The sequence below is a fragment of the Crocuta crocuta genome, unplaced genomic scaffold (assembly GCF_008692635.1).
Source record: "Crocuta crocuta isolate KB4526 unplaced genomic scaffold, BGI_CrCroc_1.0 scaffold313, whole genome shotgun sequence".
NCBI classification, from domain to species: domain Eukaryota; kingdom Metazoa; phylum Chordata; class Mammalia; order Carnivora; family Hyaenidae; genus Crocuta; species Crocuta crocuta.
In genome coordinates, this window is record NW_027527814.1 from 607,975 (window position 1) to 631,582 (window position 23,608).

The window sequence follows — 23,608 nt, forward strand, 5'->3', positions numbered from 1 at the left end:
CACACAGGATGCTGAGGTCCAGGGATATGGGAGCCTGGCTGTCAAGGCTGCCCAGAGCCTGATTCTGCGGCCCACATTTATTGCACTGCTTTGTCACTCACAGGGGAAGCAAATCCCCTCAAAGCCCCACTTTGGCCCCAGCGGGCATCACATCTTTAGGCCGCCAGTCAACCTGGCCCACCCTGAGTGCTCAGTAGCCAGCAGGCTCCCCGCCTTTCCTGGAATCTGAGGCCGCTGCCCAGCCACCAGCCGTGCGGACAATAGCCTGCACCACAGCGATGAAGTTGGAAGTGACCTCAGTGTGGTGGTGTCGGGTCTTCAGGGCTTCAACTACCGCCTGGGGGTGGGAGGGGATAGAGAGGCCTCAGCAGGGCCCAAGATGCCATGTGGCCCACAAAGCCCCACACCGAGACACACAGCTCGTGCCATTTCCGCCCAGGTGGTCAGGAAGAGGGAGCTGGGGGCAGATGGGTCTGCTGGGTCACTGGAGCAGGTGGACTGACTCACATTGCACAGGGGCTCAAGATAGCCTAGGCAGTGTGTGTGAAGGTATCTGCCCCAGGCAGAGGGGCAGTCTACTCCATGATGACTCAGGAGATCCAGGCCTCTCTCCCAGGATACCCTATGACCCCTGCCTTGTGACTGTTTCCTTGACCCTTGACCCACCTGGTCAGTGTCTTTCTCCAGGGTCGTGGTGTTAGGCAGAAGCTGGTTGTGCAGTCGGGGCTCCTCTACTGCCCGCTTCACATCGTAGCCAAACCACAGGTTATGGATGATGGCCTGGGGGCAGCGGAGGGGGAGGGTGTCAGTGTGGCCCAGGGGCAGGGGCTGGGGGGACAAATGGGGGACACCTACCAGTGCAGTGGCTGTGGTGATTTGCGTGCCCCCAGAGGCACCCACCACCATGCGGACCTGGCCATCCCGGCCCACGATGATCGCCGGACACATGGACGAGAGTGGCTGCTTCCCTGTGGTCACCAAGTGGGTGGGTGTGGACAGAGATGCTGGTCAGCTGCCTGCCCAGGACACCAGCCCTCTCCCCACCCCGAGCCCCCTGCCCCACACCTGGTTTGATGAAGTTGGCTGATGAGGGAGGCACCCCGAACTGGTTGGTGATGTTGGGCGAGCTAAAGTCGTCCATTTCATCATTGAATAGGATCCCACTGACCCGTGACCGTACCTTAGAACCAAAGCTGCAGACCAGCTGAGTCAGCCAGCTATGGTGAACCCAGCACCACCCCTCCAGACAGCACCCCCGCTTCCCCAAAGCTCCAGCTTGCCCCCAGTGAGGCTGAGAGCAGGTGCTCTACCACAGTGGGGCCTCAGTGCCCGCCATGAAAGGGGTTGATGGAGCCCCCTCCTAGGACATGCAAGCAGCCCCCAGTCCACCCAGGTCACCCAGCTGCCCCTACTAGAGGTTGATGGTGCTGGTGGCCGACACAGCGCTGCCGTCCTCTGCGACCACGGACAGGTGGGCCGTGCCACCATCATCAGGCGTGTAGAACTCAGGCTCATAGTAGAGGAACGGGTGAGTGGTGTCATCAGAGATCCGGGCCCGGAGCTGGGCGGCAAAGAACTCGGAGCTCATGTTGCGGACCACCTGCCGAGACCCCAGAGCTGGCCTGAGGAGGTGGGGGGGTGAGGAGGGGGCACAGGCTTGTGCGAGAAGCTCTTGGGAAGCCCCCAACATGGCCCTGACCACAAGCCTCCTGCACCCTCAACATCTCATAGCCCTCTGATCCCCTCTTTCCAGCCTTTGTTTGTACTGCAGTTCAGAAATTCTTAGTATTGATCTGTCCACCCTACGAGACCTCACTCTTGCTGCAATCAATCAATCATTCATTCATTCATTCATTCATGGAGCTTGTGCTGTGTGCTTGGATCACCAGGGAACAGACACAGGTCCCAGCCCTCCTGGCAGGGAAGACAAAAGCAGGCAGGGACGTGCTGGAAAGAACAAGCCAGGTGAAGGGGTCCCCCACCTCATCAGGTGGGGACCGAGTGGTCAGGGAGGGTTTCTCAGAAGAGGTGATATCTGAAAAGATCTGTGAATGAGGCCTGAGTGATAAATGCAAAGGCCCTGAGGCAGGCCTGTGAGTGACATGCAGAGGGTGAATGGGGTCAAGGTGGTGGAAAATGTCAACAGGGGCTAATCCTGTAGGTCTTCATAGGTCCCACAAGGAGTTTGGCTTTTGCTCTGAGCCACCTGGTCCTGGGACAGAAGAGTGACCACACTGATGAGTCACAGGATCCCTTGGGCAGCTATGTGAGGGCATAAGGGTTGAACCCAACTAGGAGGCTATGACATCACCTATGTGAGAGAGGGTAGCTAGCCCAGGTGGGAGAGAATCAATGGCCCCAGTGTCTTCAATCCAGAGTGCCCATGAGCTGAGGAGGCAAACACTGCAGATGGCCAGTGTAGCAGGCAGCCAGGAGCTTGATTTTAAACAGGCACCCTTTGGACCCTGAAGAGCCTGTCTCCGGTGGGTGGTGGACCTATCTGTGGGCAAGATCAGGCTGAAGGATAAACATGCAGCCATTAGCTTCTGGGAGCTGCTTAAAGGGGGGCACCAGGGTGGCTCCATTGGTTGAGCATCTGACTCTTCATTTACGGCTCAGGTCATGATGCCAGCGTCATGGGATCAAGCCCTGCACTGGGCTCTGTGCTAAGTGTGGAGCTTGCTTAAGATTCTCAATCTCTCTCTCTCTCTCTCTCTCTCTCTCTCTCTCCCTCTCCCTCTCCCTCCCCCACCCCAGCTCATGTTCTCTCTAAAAAAAAAAAACCCATGACCTGGAACAGGGTCCCCATGGTGGTGAGGCAGAGAAAGAGGAGACGGGATGAGATAGGAGCCAACAAGGAAGGCCCCTGGGGACTGAGCAAAGGAAATGACTCCAGAATTTTCCAGCAACATCCCACAGGGAAAATGTTCAGCTTGAATCTACTCCTAAGAAAATAGTCGAATCCAGGATGTGGAATGATTCTGCCAGATGACTGCCTTGGGCTTTAAAAACCAGCAAAACAGCCAGGCCTAGTGTAGATTCAGAGACCGGATGGACATAAACAGCAAGTCCATTGTAAGAGTGTGATGGGCTCTGGGCCTAACAACCCTGGGACCATCGGGAACACAGGTGTCTAACAGGTCAGGTCCTCTCAGTGTCAGTAGGTAGGAGTCTTCAGTTTTAGAGGCGACAACTTAAAGTGTATTATCAGTGACCGATCTTCCGATACCCTCAAAAACACATGCATATTGAGAGACAGGTAGATGGAGGCAGGGAGAGAGGAAGGAAATGCAGTAAAAGGTCTACAACTTTGCAAAATGAAAAGCTGAACAAAGGAGGTGGTGAACTGTGTGAGATGCTGCAGTAGGGGCCCAAAAGGGGAAACTGAGGCTGGATTCAGGGGGCAGGGTGAGGGGTCCTGGGCGGGGGGTGGGTTGTGGAGCAAGGAGGGCACAGCCTGATGGGAGAGGACTTGAGAGAGGGACAGAGTGGCAAAGTTTGCTCTGAGTGGAAGCAGAGGAGAGGAGTCAGCAGCTGAAGTTTCCGAAGTGACAAGAGTATGATTCTCTCCCGACTAAGCTCTAGAATGATCTGTTGGAAAGGACAGAGCAGAAACGCCAGAGGCAGAGCAGCATTGCAGGAGAGACTTGTGGAGTCAGCAGGTGCATGAGCAGAGGGGCTGGCCTTAGCCAGGCCGGACAGCAGAGAGGGGTGCGATGCAGCAGCCTCAAGGGTACGAGACACCAGGTCACCGGCTGCAGTGGGGAGTAGTACAAAATGCTCACTGGGGGGGAAAAAGAGATCCGGGAAAGCAGAGAGGCTGCTAGGCAGCTGAGAGGCACAGGCCAGCGTGAGGGAATCTGCAAGTCTACCGCGGAATGGGTGATCCAAGTGGGGGGGGCGGGGCATTGATGGGAGTCTCAATGGAGGTTCAGCCTGGAACTGGGGCATCTGGTGGCAGGTGGGTCGGGCTGTGCAGGATCTGGACAGGGACTAGGAAACATTAGCTCCTCGGTGTGACCAGAGAGCCAGTGGCTGAGGCCTCTGCCACCCAGAGCGCTGCTCCTCTCCCCGTCAGCCATCCTCCTCATTACCCTTGAGTGTTGCAATGCCCCCATGCGTTCCTCACCTCAGCACTGAACACTCCAAACCCTTTCAGGACAAGGGTACAGTCCCCAAGTGGGAGTGCAGACAGGGATAGGGGGCACTAATTACTCATTGTCAAATCTGTCACACTGTGAGCTCCATGTGGCAGAGGGCCAAACTCGGGGATCACCAGGCCATCCTGTAGGCCCACCACCAAAGTTGGTGGTGAGAATGGATTAATTAAGCACGTGTGAGGCTGGGGTGGTCCCAGGAAGCCCTCCTCGCACATCCGTGGCAGCCCTTCAGCACCCATCACGGGCCAGCACCTGCCTCTTACCTCCATCACGTTGACGAATTTGGGGTCCCCAAGCAGGGTCCTCTTGGCATAGGCAAACCGGAAGGCCTCCACAATGCGGTGGTAGGTCAGACCCTTCTGTTCCGGTGTCTCCACACTCGCCAGGGAGAAGTTATACCCTGGTTGAGCAGAGATGGGTGCATGTTAGCAGTCCCAGGGCCCTCAGCCAAGACAACTGGGTGCTCCAGGGTAGGCTCACACCTCCCCAAGTCACTTGGCCCCATTTGAGAAGGGGAATGTTAATAAACACCAGTGGACACTTTGGAGGAATGTAAGAATGGAATGAGGGACGCCTGGGCCTGGGATGGCCACTTGGAGTTGCCAGATGCCTCTTCTGGACCAGCCCGGCTATTCTGCACCTTTTTAGATCCCAGCCACTCCCCCTCCTCCTCCTCCAGCCCCTGATCATCGCCCGTCACAGCCCTGGTCACTCTGCACCGCCTCCTGCGGGGCTGCAGTGGGAGGCCTCACCCTTGAGGATGTTGAGGATAAGAGCCAGCACCGGCCCACTGAGTGGGGCACTGGGCACGTAGAGCTGGGCGTCCCCGAGGCTGATGTTCAGTGGGTGCTCTATCAGCTCAGCACGGTAGTTGTTCAGGTCCTCGGTGGTCAGGATGCCCCCTGCAATGAGACAGCAGCTCAGCGGGTAAACACAGGGGTGGGGCCCCCAACCTGAGGAGAGCACAGGACCGTCAAGCTGAAAGCCCTGCCCATCCTTGAGGGCCCTGCTCCTCCCCCTCCCCACTGCCCCATCCCCCAGTCCTTCTGTGTTCCCTGATGATACCACCTCTCCACTGCCAGGCTCAGGCTGTCTGCCCTCTATCTGTTCACCCCACTGGCCTCCAGGTCTGCCTTCTCTTCTCTTGGTGGCCAGAGAGCTTTCTCTAAGTGGAAAATATCTCCCCCTGCTCAGTTGCGTCCTCTAGTGAGTAATAGGTGGGTGAAAGGAGGCTCTTTAATTTTACAGGGAACTGGGTCCAGACAGACCAGGTATTTATAGGATAATTTCCCGCATTAGTGGTAAAGGCCAACATGCTAATCATCTTTTCTGTGATCCACAGCTGGGGAGGGAGAGGCAGCGCCAGGCTCCTTGGCTGAAATTCATGAGAACTTGTCCCTGCTTGCAACCCCTCCAAAGCCTCTCTCACCAAGCCCACCCTCATCTACTGTGACCCTCAGGGATAACTAAAGCTCATCTTCTCTGGGCCTTAGCCTATTCCCTTGCCAGGAAGGATCTACCTCTCTCCAACCTCATCTGTAGTTCAGACACCACCTCCTCCTCCAGTAAGTTCCACCAGATTTGCATTTCAATGCTTCCTCAGCTCCAGTTCCAACCTAGACCTTTATTTACCTACCAAGGACTTTATTATTTATTTATTTATTTATTTATTTATTTATTTATTTATTTTGCCTGTTTTTGTTTTTAATGGAGGCTCAGGTGACACATGACGGTTCATAAAATGGCTTCAGAGGTAGTGGCTACAAGGGAGACAAAAAATAAACTGGGGTGGAAAAGAAAAACAACCGGGAGGAGGGAAGGGCTGGCTGTTTCCTTCTCAACCTGATCCAGGGGAGGGACGGGGGCCTTGACAAGAAGGCTGGGCCCCTTCCTTTCCCCTGGGCTTGGGGGGTTGGGGGGGGAAAGCAAAAGACTGTTGCTCTGGCCCTCCTGAGTCTCAGGGCAAAGGGGAAAGCCATCGTGTGATGTCATGAATTACGGGAAGGGCGTAAGGAACTGCACTGGTCTCTCAGGTTTGAACTAACCAAAATCTGTGGATCCACGTGGCCTGACACTGACTGCAGACATACCTGTGACCCCCTCTCCCTCTCCAGGTACTGAGGGCCCAGTGCCCAGGTCAGGCAGGACCAGAGGACCTAAGGCTCTGGCTCAGGGTTCCTGCTGCTGAGTTCCTTGCCCAGGGCCCCTTAGGTTGTCCACTCACCAGCCTCCTGGATATCCTTGACAATCTGGGCTGTGAGGCTCCCGTTGTAGAAGGCCTGGGCTCCCTCTGAGGCCAGCGTCTTGTATGTGTCGGCCAGCCGTGGCATGGTCACTCTGTCCCCCTCCCGCAGCACCTTCCCATCCCGGCAGAACACCTCGCTGGGGTAGAGGGGCTCCGGTGAGGCAGTCAGGCAGGGCAGATTCGGCCAGCCACTCCCACCCAACCACACAGGAGATCAAAGGAAGAACAGTGAACACAGGTGAGTCATCCTCTGTACAGCCAAGGCCCCCCAGAGTCCCCTGCCACTCAGGACTCACAAGCTGGGACCCCAGGCACCAGGCTCAGAATGTGATCCCACACACATTGGGAAGGGCTTTTATATTCTAGACCTCATTCCTCTGCCAGCCACTGATGGCATGCAGGGACCTTGGGCCACATCTGCCCAGCCTGTGCCCCAGGGCAGGCCAGCGCCCGCAGACATACCACAGCGCAGGCTGCCGCTCGATGACAGCCCGGCTTTTCTCCAGGGCTGCCGCCAGGCCCTTCCCCACAGGGAAGCCCTGGCGGGCCAGTTCGATGCTGGGCTGGAAGAGGCGGGCCCAGGGTAGCCGCCCATGCCGCTTGTGGGCCAGTTCATAGCCTCGGATCTCACCAGGAACCGCCACCGACAGCCCCCCTGCAGAGGGGCAGGGAGACAGTGGCTCCAGTCAGGGGACATCAGGAGGGATGTTCTCTCTCTAGGCACAGTCCCCAGTTGGGATCAGCGAAGTTTAGGAAGGAAATGGAGTTGTCACATCTGGACTTGGCTGGCAAGAGTGTAGATTGGCCAGGGATATGTGACAAGGCCACAGTCCTGCTGTCCCAGGACTAGATGTCTGCCTCTGCAGGTGCTACCAGGTTTGAAATCCTGTGCGAGGCCCACAGTTGCACAAGACTGTGGGGAAGCCAGACCGCTACCACCTCTCAGTCTGAGCCTCTTAGCCAACAAGACTCAAGGGGTCCACCGGAACCCACCAAAGTCCCCAGGGCAAGCCCAGGCCACCCTCGACACTGAGCCAGTTCCAAGGCAAGGCCTCTACCTTCCTCCCTTCTACTGTCCCAGACCCAGGACCTGAGCCCAACCACCTGCCCTCTATGTACCCTCACTAGGCTTCAGTTTCCCCATCTGACCAGGAAGAGTTTTGTCTCTTCCAGCTGACCTTAGAGGAGCCCACAGTTCTACTGGAAACAGATCCCTGGACCCTGATTCCCACCCACCCCTGTGACCCACTATGCCCTATGCTAGGTGCTGATACAGAAAGGCCTTCGTTCCTGGACACCCTCCTGCTTTCACTGCTGGATGACCAGGGTCATTTCGGCTATACCCAGGCCAGGCGGTTGCAGCTCTGGAACTACCTCTCCCATCCTGAGGTTGGGCATGAGGTTCTGAGAGCCGGATTGTTATGATCTGTATGTCTGCACATCTCAGAAGCTCTGACACCCAGACCATGATTCTTCCCACCTTAAAAAAAAAAAATGCTGCTCCGACCTTGGGCTAACAGGTCTCATACCGCCCTACTCATCAAGGTCACCAGCAACCCCCACACTGCCAGACCAGGGTCCCCTCTCAACTTTACCTTACCTAGCCCATCACTCCTCCTGGGTCACCTCTGCATCCCACCTGCCAAGCCCTGTTAGAGTCTCTTCTGTCTACACTTACTGTATTGGTGACCTCTCCCAGATCAGGGCTTCAAATTCCATTTATGTGCTGCCAACTCCAAATTTACTCTCTCATCTGGACTGCTCCCCTGATGGCCTGATCTGAGGATGTACCTGCCCATGAGAAATGGGCATCTCAAACTTAATACACTCAAAACCCAACTTGTGATGGTCACACAAACCCACTCCTCGACAGCCTTGCTGCCCTCTGTTAGGGGCACCCCATCCTTCCAGATGCAGATCGAAGACTGTAGGGTTACCCAGGACTCCTGGCACAGGAATTGGTGTCACACCCAACCTCTCAGCAAATGCACAGACTCCACCTTCTAGGTATGTTGAGTACCAACCACCTCTCAACACCCTCATCCCTCCCTGATTATCAGAGTGACCTCTTGAGTGGCCACCTGATGGGCAGGCAGCTTGCTCTCTGCCCCTTCTCCAGCTGCCCAAGGGGTTCAGCCAGACATAGGCCAGATCCACCCCCCAGAACACCCCAGGGGCCACTGCGATCTCTCTCAGACAACAGACAAGGTCTTCACGATGACCCATAAGGTCTGACACCACCTGAGCCATTCTGACACTGGGGTCACTCATTGCGGCCTTACTAAGTTCCTACAGTGCTCTGTCCCTACCTTCCGGTGTGGGCCACTTGCTCTTCCCCCAGACACCTGCATGGCTACCCTCACCCACTCCAGACCCTGGGTCTTTGTTCAGACACCCCCTCCCTGACCAGGCTACACTTGGTGAACCTGCATGCCTTCCAGCCCTTCCCACTTCTACTTGGTACCACCTGGCTTGGCTGGGCCACTGCTTTTACCTGTTGCCTTTGTTTTGTCCCCAGGCTTGGGGAACAACCCCTGACATTTTAAGAGATGTCCAATAAGTCCTGGTTAAAGAAGTGAATTCTAAGCATGCACAAAGTGCTAAGTCTTTAAGATTCCAGCAATCACACCAAAGGGTTTCATTTCTACACATTCTGAGTTTCCCAGGGGATATAAAAATTCAAAGTCTGCATGTTGGAGAAGACTCCAGCAGGGCTGCTCACAGGGCCTCACCCAGGGCCCAGGCCCGAGGGGCAAGGCCTGCAGCTGGGTGTCAGACCTGCTATGGCCAACAGCTCCTTCATCCTGCCTCCAGCCTCCTATCCTGCAATCCTTTTGGGTCCTTGGAGCAGCACCCCCTAGTGGCCACAGGCTTCCCCTCAGCTGCATGGGGGCCTCTTCTCTGCATGAAGGCCTTGTTAAAAAAGATAGACTCTACTGCGTTTTTGGGAGCTATCTTTTGGATGCCTTTGAAAAACGCAGGGCTTTGACAGCCCACGTTCAATTTGGGCCTCAGCACCATTCAGTTGTGTGAGCTCAGTTGGTTTGCATGACCTCTCTGGACATGTAAAATGAGAATCAACACAGTGCTTCTTCCCCTGAATCCCAAGTATACAGAGAGGATTCAAGGGGCTCATTGGTGAAAAGGGCTGAGCAGCAATAGAAGCTCCATCTCTACCCTCGGGAGGATGTCGTGGGGCCAGAAAGGGATGGGGAGGGCGGACATTAGCACTGCAGAGCTGTCCCCAGCCTCAGACAGGGCCATGCCCGTGCCTTCCCAGTAGCTCACCACAGCTCTGCACCCCCATCTGAACTTGTTCCTCACCTTCCTGTGACTGCTCCGGGCTGTTGAACATGCCATCGGAGGCCAGCCGAGGGGCCACCTCGCGGGCATTGACGATCTCAACTTTTCCTGGAAGGAGAAGCAGGTGGGCAGTCCGGACCAATACCAGCCCCTAACCCCATGTGAGTCCAGGGGCCACCCAGCTCCACTTGCCCCCAGCCCACGTCCAGCCTGAGACGGACAGCCCCTGTCATTTACCTCCCCCACTCCCCATGGGCACTCACGCGTGGTGCTGTTGTAGATGGTGAAGAACAGGCCACCCCCGATGCCCATGCTGTGGGCGTTCATGAGTCCCACACACAGTAGGGCCGCAATGGCAGCATCCACCGCTGAGCCGCCGTCCCTCAGCACATCCCTACCCGCAGCATGTGGTCAGGAGTGAGCATCTGCGGGCTCCCCCAACACAGGCTCCCTGCCACCCAACTCCACCCTCTCTGGCCACCCTTCCCAAAGGAGGGTGGAAGAGGAACCCAGTTTTGGTTTTTACATATAACTCTAAGACCAATGGACTTACAAGCAAACAGATGTGCATGACTTTTATAATAGAAAGAAAATGGAAAATTGTTACTTTTTATTACAAATGGGTTTTTTTCTGTTTAAGTCTTTTGGGAACTGATCTTTGTACATAATGTGAAATAGGGGTCTAAAATAGCATAAAAGAGCAGTTTATCCAAAGGGACAGAGGTCTGAGGAGAGGGGAACAGGGAAACCCACATCCTGTCCCCTTCTGCCCTGACCAGATGCTGCTATGAAGGGCCAAGAAAAGGACAGGCAGCTCCATGTGCATCAGACACCCCTTGTCGGGGTAGCTCGTGTACAGATGGGGAAACTGAGTCTCAAAGGGATAAGCATCTTGCCCAGATCCACTTCCAGTGGTCCTCCTGTATTCCAATGCCCTGCCCGCTCACCTCCCAATCTCTGAGCAATACTTGGCATCTGTGGCCACAGCTGCCCTGGGGTAGACGTGGCTGTGTGGCTTGGAGGTCAAGAGCAGGCAAAGACACAGGACAATGATGAGAATCACTACTAGGCCAACGGCCAGTAGGGTCAGCATCACATTCTGCTTCTTCATGGCTCTGCAAGCACCTGTTGTTTGGGGTTGGGTGCAGGGGTGGTGGTTAACAGGGTCAGGGGACTGCCACTGCCCTGGCCTTGGACACATCCTGATCCTCTCCTCACAGGGCACAGACAATAGTCAAGCCTCAGAAACACGTCCCTGGGGGCACCTGGTTGGCTCAGCTGGTTAAGCTTCCAACTTCAGCTCAGGTCATGATCTCACCGTTCGTGAGTTCCAGCCCTGCATGGGGCTCTGTGCTGACAGCTCAGAGCCTGGAGCCTGTGTCTCCCTCTCTCTCTGCCCCTCCTCCGCTCACACCTTGTGTCTGTCTCTCTCTCAAAAATAAATAAACATTAAAAACATTTTTTAAAAGAAAGAAATATGTTCCTGTGTCTCCTCCAACCCCCCCAGAAAACTCAAGGGCTGTCCAGCACCCGGCCATCCGCTCTGCCAGAAACTCCCGGCCCCATCTCCCCCTTCCTAAATCTCCCTGTTTATCCTCAGGGCCTCATCCCAGTAAAGACCCCATCTCCAACAGAAACCTCTCCTGGGAGTCCCCAGATTCCATGTGTCCCACAGTGGTACCCACTGCCAAGCAGGGAATTCCATCAGGGATGAGCTTGGCCTGATTCCTTCTGTGACCCCCACCTCAGCCCAGATCCAGGCACCATCCATGGGACCCAGAGTGGCCTGCCACAGACCATGGGGTTCAGCTTCCATTATATTCTCAAAAAGGACACCCACAGTCTTATAAAACTGTCGGATGAGCGGCCACAGGGCAGGGGCCTACGTTTCCCGGGGGATGGAAGCCCCATACCTTGCGTGGGGAGGTGGCCACAAAAGCCAAAAGGGCTTGGCTGAAACAGCTGATGAAATAACTGCGGTCTTCCTCACAGACTGCAGGAGCTGGTGTCCACAGAATCTGCTCCAGAGAGACACCCCAACCACGCAGCCTCCTTGCTCTCCTGAAAACCAAGATAGTGTACCTGAAACAGGCCAAGCCAGTCTTCCCCAGGGAGCTCTGTGAGGTTCCTCTGCCTCCAGATGCACTCTGGAGTCGAAGAGGAGGCTGTCAGACGCTCCCACATTCGTGTGAAATCTCCAGGCACAACCAAGAGGGGGTTTGCACAGAGCAAGGCCCGGGTTTGGTGGTGTAAGTGTACTATGACAAAGCGGTGAAGCCCACGTGTGCCAGGCCAAGGAGACGGGACATGCAGGCTCTCAGGCCAGCTCGTCCCATCTCAGTCCTGCCCCTCATCTCATATGGGGCCTTGGGCAAGTTACTGACTACCTGTCCAATGGGAATGACAGTGGCATCCTGCTTGGGAACGTTGTAGAGATGAAGTGGATTGGAAAGTGTGAAGTGCCAGGTGAGTGTTGGCTATAATTGCCATCAGCTAGTAGGGTGGTGCCCTGGAGGCCAGGCTACGGCAGAAGGAAGCTGGTTGGCTTCCTGCTCACTGTTTCTTTGTTGACTCCTTTCCAGGCCATGCAGGGAGGGACAGCAGTGAGCCTTTGGGGCCCTGTGGTGGTGGCAGCGAGCAAGGGGTGTGACCCCCCACAAGGAAGGAGAGGTATGATGACAGAGGCAATCTCCGTTACCTCAGAAGGGTGGGTATCCGCCAGCAAGCCCTGGGCTAGCATGCCTCTGGTTCACCTTGTCTCTATTTAGAGGGTCTGGGCTCAAGGGCCAGACACGGTGTCCCAGAGATGGTCTAGGAGTGGAGTCTCACTCACACTGAGCCTGGGAGGGGAAAGCCTACCCACATGGGGGGGGCCTCCAGAAGCCAGCATGGAAGAGCTTTCCCCTTCCAGGCTCAGTGGGCAGCCACACAGAAGACGGCCAGTGGGATCCAAGCCAGCCTCTCTTCTCCACATTGACTGAATCCAGGCACCACCCTTTGAAGGCTGGCCTTCTGCAGTGCCTCCTCCCTGCACTCCCTCCTGTCAGTATCACCTGCCCCTCAGTCCTCCAAAAAGCACCAGAAGGCTCTCTCCAAAGTGCCAGCCAGGCCCTTCTCCCTCCCACTGCTCCAGGGGACTGTCTATGCCCCCGGAGCACACCCTGGAGGCTGGGCCAGGGTTAAGGATTCCCGGTAGAGATAGCTACACTGGGAGGTCCAAGGGGCCTCGGGAGCCGGGCCAGGAATATGTGGGGTCTGTTTTCAGACACAGAACTTTCCCATCATATGTGGTGGGGGTGGGTGGGGCAGGACAGAAGCCATTGACTCCCTTCCCAGCATGGGCACAGACACACTTGGCAAGGAGGCCCCCCAGTCCTTGCTCACGGGGCACCTTGAGGACATTATCTCATTTCTCCTGGGTTTGTGGCTATGAGCCAAGATCCACTCCCCACCCTTCCCCCCCACCCCCAGTGCCAAGGCCCTCTTTTCTCCCCTCAGGTGATCCAGACATGACTTCCTAAGGTCTGTACTCTAGCCTCCCCTGTCCATCCATCTGTCCATCTATCCATCCATCGACCCAAGGGGGCTTCCAGAGGGACAGGGGGCACCTAGCAAGGCTCAGACTGCCAGGGAATGGGGTGGGGGGAGTGGACCGTACTGACCCCCGCCCTCCTCCATGGCCAGGGCAGCAAGGAGACCCAGCCCAGGCTCTGCAGGCAGACATCACTAGCTCTGCGGAAGACACCCTGCTGGGGACTGGGCTTCCGTTTCCCAGCCCCCCACACATACCCCACATTTTTCCCAAAGACTCACTAAAATAATGTCTAAGCCCAGAGGCCTGGCTCCTACCCAAATCAGTGTCAGGAAGGGAAACCGAGGCCAGAGAGTAGGTGGGGCACAGCGCTTGGTGTCAAACTCCCACACCACTCCTCATGACCCTGGTGGGCTTACCTGAGCCCCGGAGCTGGTGGGAGCCCAGGAAAGCTCCCGGTCCTCAGAAGAAGCTCTGGGCTGGGACACGGCCAGATCTGTCTGCCTGGGAAAATCTGGGCCACAGCTTCAGTCGAGCCCCCCCATTCCCGGGAGTGGCCCAGAGCCACGCCTGCAGCCCTTGCAGAGCTCCTCAGGGTGCGTCTGAACTGGAACTGGGATCTGGGGGAGGGCACCTCCAAGGAGGAGCCAAGGCAGGAAAGGGACAGGAGAAGGCAGAGGAACTCTCCTGCTCACCTAGTCCCAGAGGGGGCAGAGGCTGGCTGGGAGTCACTCAGCAACCCCATGGGGCCGTTGAAGGTGTCTAAGTAGGGTGGAGAACAGACTGTCTTCTAAAAGGTCTGGCCTGACAGGGAGGACGGCCCCAGAGGCTGACATCAAGGCAGCAAGGAGGCGCAGTGACTTGGCCTGTCAGCAGGTGACTAAAGTTCACACAGCCCTGGGAGGGCCCTAGGTAGGAGATGGGAGGTGCTATGACGGCATAACTCCTGGGGTCCCCCGGGCAGTGGCAGCAGGTGAGGGGTGTGACCCCAACAGGGAAAGAGAGGTGTGTGGTGACAGAGGCAAAGTGTCCCGCTCTCTCGGACTCGGTTTTCTCTAAAGGGCAGAGTCTCCTGGCAAGACCCCCTCCAGCAAGCCCCAGGCTGGCTACACCCCATCCCTGTCAAAGTTTCTGAACTCCAGGGCCAAACACAGTGTCCCAGAAATGGTTCCTGAGGCAAAGCAGCAGAGGTGCTGCCAGCACCAGACCAGAAGCAGGATCTGAGAGCCTTTGCCACAACCCTCAAGCAGATGCCAAGATTCCTGGAACACAGCCTGGGGCCCCGTGTCCAGACCGGTTCCACTGCCTATCCAGGAATGTTAGCACCTTGGGCCCAAGAAACCATCTGAGCAGCCTGGAAAGGCAGGGCCTGGACAGTGCCAGAGCTGGTCCAAGTCACACAGCCCAGCAGCGTGCACCTGACCCCTTGTTACCTGCACCCAAGTTGCTGCATGTCCCTGACCAGGCCAACAAGGAGATCTCAAGTCAGGAACACATGCGTGCCCAGCCCAGGGGACCTTGGACACTGCTTTCCATTCCCCTTTGGCCTCCATCTGCCAAGAATAAGGACCAGCCACTTCCTAGGTCAGTGCTCTGCCTCTGGCTTCCTTGCCAGCTGTCAGCCACCCAGGAGCTCCCACAGTCCCTATCTGTAACCCGTAATCTATGACCAACCTGCAAGGCTGTGACAGCTGACAAACAGAAAGATATATAGAGGCCTTATTGCCCCATACCGGGTATTCTGTGCACTCTGGGTCACACAGTCAAAATGGGCCTTGTCCGGTTATCCACTGCCCTTGAGCAGGCTTGGGACATAATCCACCAAACATCGCACTCCCATGAAATCCTCCATGGCCCCAGCATGGGGGTGCTATGACTAAACCGTTTTCCCCTGGACATCACCTACAAACCAGGGTGACTGAGAAGATGGACACGACAGGATCCAGGGACCAAGGCCCATAACCTGTCCCCGAGGGCTAGGCACCAGCCAGGATGTCAGGGGATTTGTGGTGCTGGGCAGTCAGCTGGCAGGGGTCTATAGTGGAGAGACATGGGGCTCTCTAGCCCGAGCCTGCTTAGCAGCTTCCTCCTCACCTGGGAAGGCATAAGACATGGCAGTATCGGCGGCAGCACCAGGGTCGGGAGAATGTCTGAGTGGGCAGAGGATGGCCCAGACCCCACAGGCAATCCCAGTAGGATCCCAGGCTGAGCTGAGGGGCTGAAAACTGCCCGTGATGGAGCACAGATGAAACCTAGCAGCTGCTGCAGGCCCCAGAGAGGCGAGTCAGGAGGAAAGGTATCTCACTAAAGGTATGAGGTACAGAACAAAGAACCTTCCTTACATGGTGAGTGTGTCACATTTTATTCTGGTCAGCCTGCAAAGCCTACATGCTGAGAAGGGACCTGAGCAGGGTCAGTCTGGGGAAACCATGTCACCCTAGAAAAGGCTGCAGGGACTGGGATGAACTGCTCCCTCCAGTCCCCATGGCTCCTGTCCTAGGCCCAGAAGATGGTAAGCTCCCTGTCCCCAGCAATGTGCAAGCTTCACCCACCAGAGATACTTACTTTGCCATCAGCCCCACCCCCTTCCAACACACACACACACACACACACACACACACACACACACACACACACACACATTCTGAGTCTAGGCTGAGTGGAGCAGGTTCCCAGGATGCATCAGAGAGGGAAGCATGAGGAAGCCAGGAGTTTCTTTTTGTTAATCCTCCAGCCCAGCTTGATGGCTGTGTCACCACCGCCTCAGAGCCACAGGGGTGAAACTGGGGCACAGTTCTAGACCCATTCACAGACAGGAAACCAAGGCTTAGGTTGNCCTGTCCCCAGCAATGTGCAAGCTTCACCCACCAGAGATACTTACTTTGCCATCAGCCCCACCCCCTTCCAACACACACACACACACACACACACACACACACACACACACACACACACATTCTGAGTCTAGGCTGAGTGGAGCAGGTTCCCAGGATGCATCAGAGAGGGAAGCATGAGGAAGCCAGGAGTTTCTTTTTGTTAATCCTCCAGCCCAGCTTGATGGCTGTGTCACCACCGCCTCAGAGCCACAGGGGTGAAACTGGGGCACAGTTCTAGACCCATTCACAGACAGGAAACCAAGGCTTAGGTTGAAGTAACTTACGCAAGGTCAGCTGGCCCCCGAGGGAGGCACGTGGACCAGCAGGTGGACCCAGAACCCAGGCCCCTGGCCCTAACACCACCAGCTCACAGAGAGGAATCGCCCCCACCTCTGAGCCTAGGCATGAGGCATAGCTCTCAGCGGCTTCCTGGGCCCTGCCCACCATTGAACTGGAAGCTTACTGCTACCCAGGCCCGAATTCGGGATTTGTCTCCCTCGCTGCCCACTCTGGTGGCATAAGGTTGAATATTAGAAAAAGCCCCTTTCCCCAGTACTTTAAAACCACTATGCCGGATATCTGTCGAAATAGCTAGGCATGGCTGCAATGACCACAAGGCGGTGGGTGCCCCCTAGAGTTGTGCAATGACACTTGCACAACTGAGCTGGTTCTAGGCCCCACCACAGCCGCAAACCATATCCTAGAGAGGCGCAAGCATGGCCAGAGGACCCGGTGCCTCGGCCCCCGTCCTACCCCTACAGTTCCCCTACCCCCACTGCTACCAGACCCTCCTGGGCCTCAGTTTCTCCATGCTGCACCCCTCCTGCTTAATTCCATAAGTCCCTTTCTTTAGAGCAGTCCAGCAGTTCCACCCAGCCCTCCTCCACCTCCCCTCACGCACATACTTGGGGCACAGTGAGCCAGACAGCTTTGACAGGTAGTTTCAATCCCTCTAACTAGACCAAAAAAAAAAAAAAAAAAAAAGCAGAGGCCTTCCCAACATAGACCCAGTCAAAGACCTGTGCAGCCCCTCTTCAGGGTCCATTCACACAAGCCCCGTCCCTTCACCCTAAAGGTCCACTCACTCCCATTGTGCAGGTGTATAAACTAAGGCTGGGGAGGAAGAGGCCAGTACATGGCAGAGCTGGGGCTGGAACCCAGGCTTCCAGACAGACACCTCTGGGAGGCCCTAAGCCTGAGCCACCCCAACCTACAATGCCCAGCAGCTCAGAGCTGTACTTTGAGGTCACACAGCACTGAGGCACAACCAGATGCCCCTCCTGCCTCACCTGGTTCCACGGCTGGTCCTCCTGCTGCTCTCCAGCACAGAGCTGAGTCCCCAGTGCCCAGCTATGACCCAGCTCCTCCCCTCCCTCCCCCTGCCTGAGTGGAGGGAGGCTTTAAAGGCACAGGAACCCTTCCAGGTGGGAGGAGGGCTGGCTCCTAGTCCTGTCCCTGGGGCTGTGTGACCTGGGACAGCTGCTGGCCTCTTTGAGTTCAGTGAAATCCTTAACCCTGAATGAGAGACCTGAACTTTGAAGGTCTCAGTGGGGCTGAATGAGGCTAGGATTCAGGCAGAGGCAGGTCAGGCCAGGGGCCCCTGGAAGAAGGTGGGCTCCCCCTAACTTACAATGTCTAGAGAGGGGTCACACGGTGCTGAGGTGCAGCCAGATGCCCACACCACTGGGGTTGGGAGTATAAACATCTGAGCCCCCACCAGGCCCGAGGAGCCCTTCTCCAGGATGCTGGAGTAGGGGATGCTTTGAAGGGAGTCACATGACCCACAGAAGCCTTTCCTCATCCCCTACATTTCTGGGGTCATGAGCAAGAGGGTTGATGGAGGACACACGGCAGTGCGGGCCGGAGATGGAGTTGTTTGCTCTGGCCCATTAAACGAGACAGAGTGGGTGCCTCACATGGCTGGCAGCCCCAAGACTCCCTGTGTGTGAGATCCACTTACGGCCCGGTGTCTGCCAGAATTGCCACTACTAACACGGCCTTGGCTTAAACACATTCACTCATTCATTCCCCCATCTAAGCCTGGCCTGTCCAGATTCTCTTCTCAAGGAGCCCTCAGCAGGATTGGAGATGGGCTTAGTATGGTCTGCCAAGGAAAAGGAGGAGCCCAGGACCCTGGAGGAGAGGCAGACACCGTGACAGGAGCCTTAGAATCCAGGCAGAGGTAGGATTGGATTAGATAGGGCATGCCAGATACAGGGAACCACTTGAGCCTGGAAGCTGGCACTGGTGGTGTCTCTGGGAGTAGTGAGGGCACAAGGGAGCCTCTTGACCTCTCTGGGCCTTTTCTGAGCCCTGAGGTGTCAAGGGTAAGAAGGGAAGTGGCTGAGCTCAGATCAGACCCTGAAGGCCAGGCCAGTGGATCTGGACTTTGAGAGCCCCAGGAGGCTGGTGAATGTGTCACCTGGCTGGGTAACTCATTAACTGCGGCTCACTCATTAAGACCCTGGTGGGTGACCAGAGGGTAAGGGCCATGGGAAGAAGGGAGTGTTGCTGGCCGGGGACTGGCTGAGATGAGTTCTCGGTGTCCTTGTTCCTTGAGGAGTTCCTTGGGTGAGGCTGGCCTCCAGCCAGGGATTGTTGCCAAAGCAGCATGTCCANATCTCCTAACCACACATGCTATGCAGGCACCAGCAACCTAAAGTATCCCAGGGGCCTTGGTCAGACAGGAGGAGATGGGAGGCTGGACACCTGGCCCATCTCCTCCTCTGAAAAATGAGGAACCACAGTAGCCTCCAAGGCCCTTCCTGTTCCAACAGACTCAGGGTTGCCCCAGCTCTGTGTCTGGGAAAACAAGCATTGGTGGAGCAAGAAGGATAGGCAAAGGAAACCACAACCTGAGAGGGGAAGGGACTTGCCCAAAGCCCTTTGTGACCCATGAATGAAGAAGGCTCTGCAACCACTTCCTGCAAGCAGTCCCTCACTGCAGCCCCACCCTGCGGTCACGTCCTGGAAGGGGATGTCCCTGAGCCTCAGGAAGGGCCAGGTGGACCTCCTGCCCAGGATGAGCCACAGCTGGTAGAGACACAACGTCCCAAAATGCAGTCGGGAGCCTCACACTGAGTGAGCCAGGAAGGCAGGTCCAGATGTGGCAGTGCCTGACCTCTCCTCCGGAACTGCTGGGACAGGACCTCAGGGCCCACGGGGAGCCAGGAAACCTGTTACAACAGACATTTTGTGTCCCCTGGTATCTACACCAAGGACACTTTCGTAAACCAGCTGAACAAAAGTGACTTTGATGCCAAACATCATAGGATTCTAATCAACTTTAGGATCACAGAATCTCAAAGGTTTGCTCTCTGATCTCCTATCTCCAACACTCCAAAAAGGTTGGCTTCCATGCCTGCCTTGATGGGGACCTCACTACTTTTAAAGACAGCAAGACTGTGATGGGTTGGCATGTTCTTCCCAATGTCAAGCCCCAATTTGCCTTCTTGGAATGCCTTCTGCAGTTCTGAGAGTTGACATGTGAGGCCTTGCCTCACTTCCTGCCCACCGCCTGAGGTCCCAAGCAGAGGAGCAGGGCCCACCCCAGACCCTGTGGCTACTTGGCCACAGCCTCCCAGAGCCACACTGACCACACTGCCAGGAGAGAAGGAAGACTTCAGCTCGGCGAAGAGGCTGGTGTTGCCCAGGAGTAGCAGAGAGGCAGAGCCCCTGTGCTCCCAGAGCCTGGCTACCACCCTCCCCCACCCCCCCCATCATTTCAGCACCTACCTCTGATGTATGGAAGAAGGCTGGAGCACTGCCAGTGTGTGGGCTTCCAGAGATGTCAGCTCCTTAACACTTGGGAATGTCTGGCTGCAGGGCTAGTCTGGCACCTGGTGGACCGAGTCCAACTCCCAAACCCACCAGCAGGATAGCAGCACAGCCAAGTGTATGCGCTCTAGAGTCCCTAGGTTCAAATTTGACTCCTGCCACTCAGGGCCCAGGGTCTCCTCTTCCTGCCTTTGGTTTTCTATCTGGAGAGCAGGAATCATTAAAATAATTGTTGGGCGGATTCACTGAGATGGCTGTGCACAGGCTACTGTCAGCGCCCGCTATCTCCATGGTTCCCACGCCCAGACCGCGGGCTCCCTCTGTCCTTGCCCGATGAGCAGCTCAGGGCTCAGAGGTCACAAATGCACCCCCCTCCTGCCTGCCCTGCCCTCTCTGCCCAAGGCACCCTGAGCAGGTAGCATTTATCATATCCCCTTGTAATTATCTGCGGTGTCTGCTAGCTCCAGGGGGTGGAGGGTGGAGAAGAAAGGCTGAGTCGTCCAGGCCCTAGCCCCCACCCCAGGGTATGGCCTGGTCTTGTCTCTCTCCAGGGGAGTTGCTGGCTAGAGCCAGCCTGTCCACAAGCCTCTCCAGCCCCCACCCCCTACTCCCAACCCCCCATGGGGGCTAAGTGGATCTGTGGTTTCCCTAATGCCAAAACCACCCAGTGCTTTCCACCCGCATGCCCTGCCAGCCCTCCATCCTGGCTTCTCAGAGCCCCCACCCCCTACCATCTCATTCCTGGGCCAACTGCACCACTTCAGGCTGAACTCCGTTGTTCTCTGAGTCCTGCTTGCAACATTTTAAGGGCTGATGTCTTAGATGCCTCAGGTCAACATTCCTGCCTAAACCTGAACTAAGTAACAACCCTCCCCATACCTCCACCAACCACATTAGCTTAGCCAGCCTAGCCCCAGAGCCTCTTCCCTATCCTCACTGGTCCCCCAGTCCAGTGCTCTCACCTCCACATCACCTCCTGGCTGCACCTGACCCCAGCCCCCCTCACCTGGCAACTCCTCCTCAGGGTCCGCAGCCCCTCCACTGTTTCCCTCAGGTAGCCCCAGTGCTGAGCATGCAAATTTGAGCACATCCCCTCTCACTAGAAACCCTTCAAAGGCCCCCCTTTGCCCTCCAGATAAATTCCTGTCTTACTAGGGCCCCAGCCCTTCCTCTGTAAGATTCACCCCATGTTCTCTGCTGAGACGTCAAGCTGGCACTCTTCCTTCAGACCCCAACCTCAAAGCAACCTCCTCCGGAAGCCCTCCCCCTCCTCCTGGTCAAGTGTCTTCCTCAGCTCCTGGAGTGCCCTGCGGCCCCATCCCAGCTCCCCACATCTGTGAGGTAGCTATTAGTTTGACTTCCTGTGTCTTAGTCTCCGCAGTATCCACAGGGCCCAAAGGTCAGCACAGAACTGACCAATGAAGGCTGTGGGCGGTTGAGTGGATTCCGCATAAAGCCACAGAAAATCAATTTGTAAAAACACTGCTGTGTGTTGGATTCTTGCTTTGTTGTGTGTAATCGTACAATAAGATGTAGGACGGCACCCTATTTTCCCCATGTTAGTTGCAGAAGCTACTGTAGTGAGTTCAATAGAGCCCCCTCCCCAAAATTCATGTCCACCCAGGAGCTCTGAATGTGACTTTATCTGGGAATAGAGTCCTTGTAGATGTCATTAGTGTGGGCCCTAAATCTGATAACCAGTGTTCTTATAAGAAGGCCATATGAAGAAAGACACACAGATACAGGTAAGAAGTTCAGGTGACAATGGAGACCTAGGTTGGCGGGCTATAGCTGGAAGGCAATGAATGCCATGGATGCCAGCAACTGCCAGAAGCTAGGAAAAACCAGAGAAAGATTCTTCCCTAGAGCCTTCAGAGAGAGCACTGCCAATGCCTTGATTTCCGACTTCTCACATATTCTCCATATGTGAGAGAATAAATTTATTATTTTAAGCCACAAAATTTGCGGTAATTTGTATGACAGCCACAGAAAACGAATACAGCTACCTACTTTGTACACAGTACAGTTACCTAGTTTGTACACTCAAAAAGGGACAGGTCCGGGGCACCTGGGTGGCTTAGTCGGTTAAGCATCCGACTTTTACTTGGGTCATGATCTCACGGTTCGTGGGTTCGAGCCCCGCATCGGGCTCTGTGCTGACTGCCAGCTCAGAGCCTGGAGCCTGTTTCGGTCTGTGCCTCCCTCTCTCTCTGACCCTCCCCTGCTCACGCTGTCTCTCTCTCTCTCTCCTAGAAATAAATAAAACATTAAAAAAAATTTTAAAAAAAAGGGACAGGTCCAGGGGATTCTAATCAGTTCTGAGATGAGGATCACCTGGGTGGTTCAGTCGGTTGAGGGTCAGATGCTTGATTTTGGCTCAGGTCATGATCTCTTCGGTTTGTGAGTTCCAGCCCCACACTGGGCTCCCTCTCTCCCTCTCTCTCTGCCCCTCCCCCACTCTCTCTACATATGAATGAATGAATGAATGAATGAATGAATGAATGTGAATGAATAAATAAATAAATAAATAGAACTTTCATCAGCCCTGAGCCTATACCTGTGACCCCCTCAAAGGAATCCCTGGCCCTGGCACAGGCTTACAACACAGCCCTGTAGAACTAGCTCCAGGAGAAACTGTTTCCATAGAGTGTCTGCTTCTTTCCTCCTAGTGAGTTCCAAAACCATCCTGCATCTTTCTTTGGAGTGGCTGCCAAGAGGCTCGCTGTCACCTGGTTACTTGCTGAGATACCATGCACCTTGCTGGTACCTGGGCTTGGACTACCCCACTGAGTGGACAAAGAAGAGTCCCAAAGGTGGGTCAGGCTCAGTTCCAGCCACAGCTGCAGCCCTTCCCCCCTCCCACTGGACCTTGGTTCCTTGTCACTCCAATGAGGCCACCACATGGGGTGGCAAGAGATGGGGAAGCCAAAGGTGTGGCTGTCACTGCTACTTGGCTCCTGGCAGGCCCCACTTGGGCCCAGGATGCCACCAGCAGGGCCTGGGGGTTGGCTGTGTCCCTCCCACCCAACTCTCTGGCTCCCCAACTTCCCACCTCACTGGCTGTCCAGGGAGCTCACACAAGCCACTGAAACTCCATATCAGCCCAAGGCACTGAGAGGACAACATGCTAGCACCCCCCTACTCCCCCACCCAATGGGGTCTCCACAAACACAGACCTACTGCCCAAGGCAACTGCATGGAGAGAGGCCAGCAGCCTTTACTTAAATATACATGGAGACCGGTAAGGGGGAACGATGCCCCCCTCTCCTGAGGGTAGAGCTCTGTCTCTGGGGCCTCCTGCCCAAATCAAGTTAGGTCAGGAACACTCCCTAAGAGCCAACTCAACTTAACCACCCCCACAGGAGGCAGAGGCCCAGTCACCACCTCCCTCTTTTTCTGGGAAAATGTCCTCCAGGAATCTCTCAGCCAAGAACACAGAGGGTGGGGTGGGACATGAGGGGTGGGACTAAGGGGCAGTTCTCTGCTTTCCACAGGACTCCAACTCTGGGCACCCCCCTGTGCCACTGCCTGGGTTGCCCCTCCTTGACAACCAAACTCAGCCCTCCCTCCCCACTACCCCATAGACCCCTCCACCTTGGCTCAGCCTTCTCACATTTGAGGGGACAATATCCAGGCCTGGCTCAGCCTCTGGAAGGATAAGGTCAGTATTTGGGAGACATCCAGCTCTGGCTCCAGCCTCGAGCATATAGAGGAG

General features: G+C 55.9%; 1 protein-coding gene across 6 annotated transcripts; it reads right to left on the reverse strand.

Annotated features, from left to right (window-relative positions):
• Positions 1-17: 17 nt before the first annotated feature.
• GGT1 (gamma-glutamyltransferase 1) lies at positions 18-20,701 on the reverse strand. Of its 6 annotated transcripts, XM_077775247.1 has the most exons (15): positions 20,625-20,700; positions 19,852-20,096; positions 11,622-11,769; positions 10,656-10,833; positions 9,972-10,102; positions 9,730-9,816; positions 6,868-7,060; positions 6,385-6,542; positions 4,913-5,062; positions 4,424-4,560; positions 1,413-1,600; positions 1,066-1,193; positions 856-968; positions 667-780; positions 18-337 (listed from the first exon to the last, which is right to left on the reverse strand). In XM_077775247.1, exons 4-15 carry the CDS (start codon positions 10,817-10,819, stop codon positions 191-193), a joined length of 1,710 nt encoding a protein of 569 aa, XP_077631373.1. In that variant the 5' UTR covers positions 10,820-10,833; positions 11,622-11,769; positions 19,852-20,096; positions 20,625-20,700; the 3' UTR covers positions 18-190. The 6 variants fall into 6 exon arrangements, with proteins under 6 accessions (XP_077631373.1, XP_077631345.1, XP_077631353.1 ...); XM_077775219.1 differs by having other exon boundaries at positions 667-968; XM_077775227.1 differs by having other exon boundaries at positions 667-968; positions 19,852-20,029; positions 20,625-20,660.
• Between the last annotated feature and the right edge of the window lie 2,907 nt (positions 20,702-23,608).

Bases quoted from the DNA above. Each gene is read 5' to 3' on its own strand.
- GGT1 (XM_077775241.1), bottom strand. From the start codon at position 10,819: ATGAAGAAGCAGAATGTGATGCTGACCCTACTGGCCGTTGGCCTAGTA. The intron at 9,817-9,971 runs GTGAGTGCCCAT...TTCTCCTTCCAG, and splicing joins CATCTACAACAGCACCACGC to GAAAAGTTGAGATCGTCAAT. The intron at 4,561-4,912 runs GTGAGGCCTCCC...CTGCTCAACCAG, and splicing joins TATCCTCAACATCCTCAAGG to GGTATAACTTCTCCCTGGCG.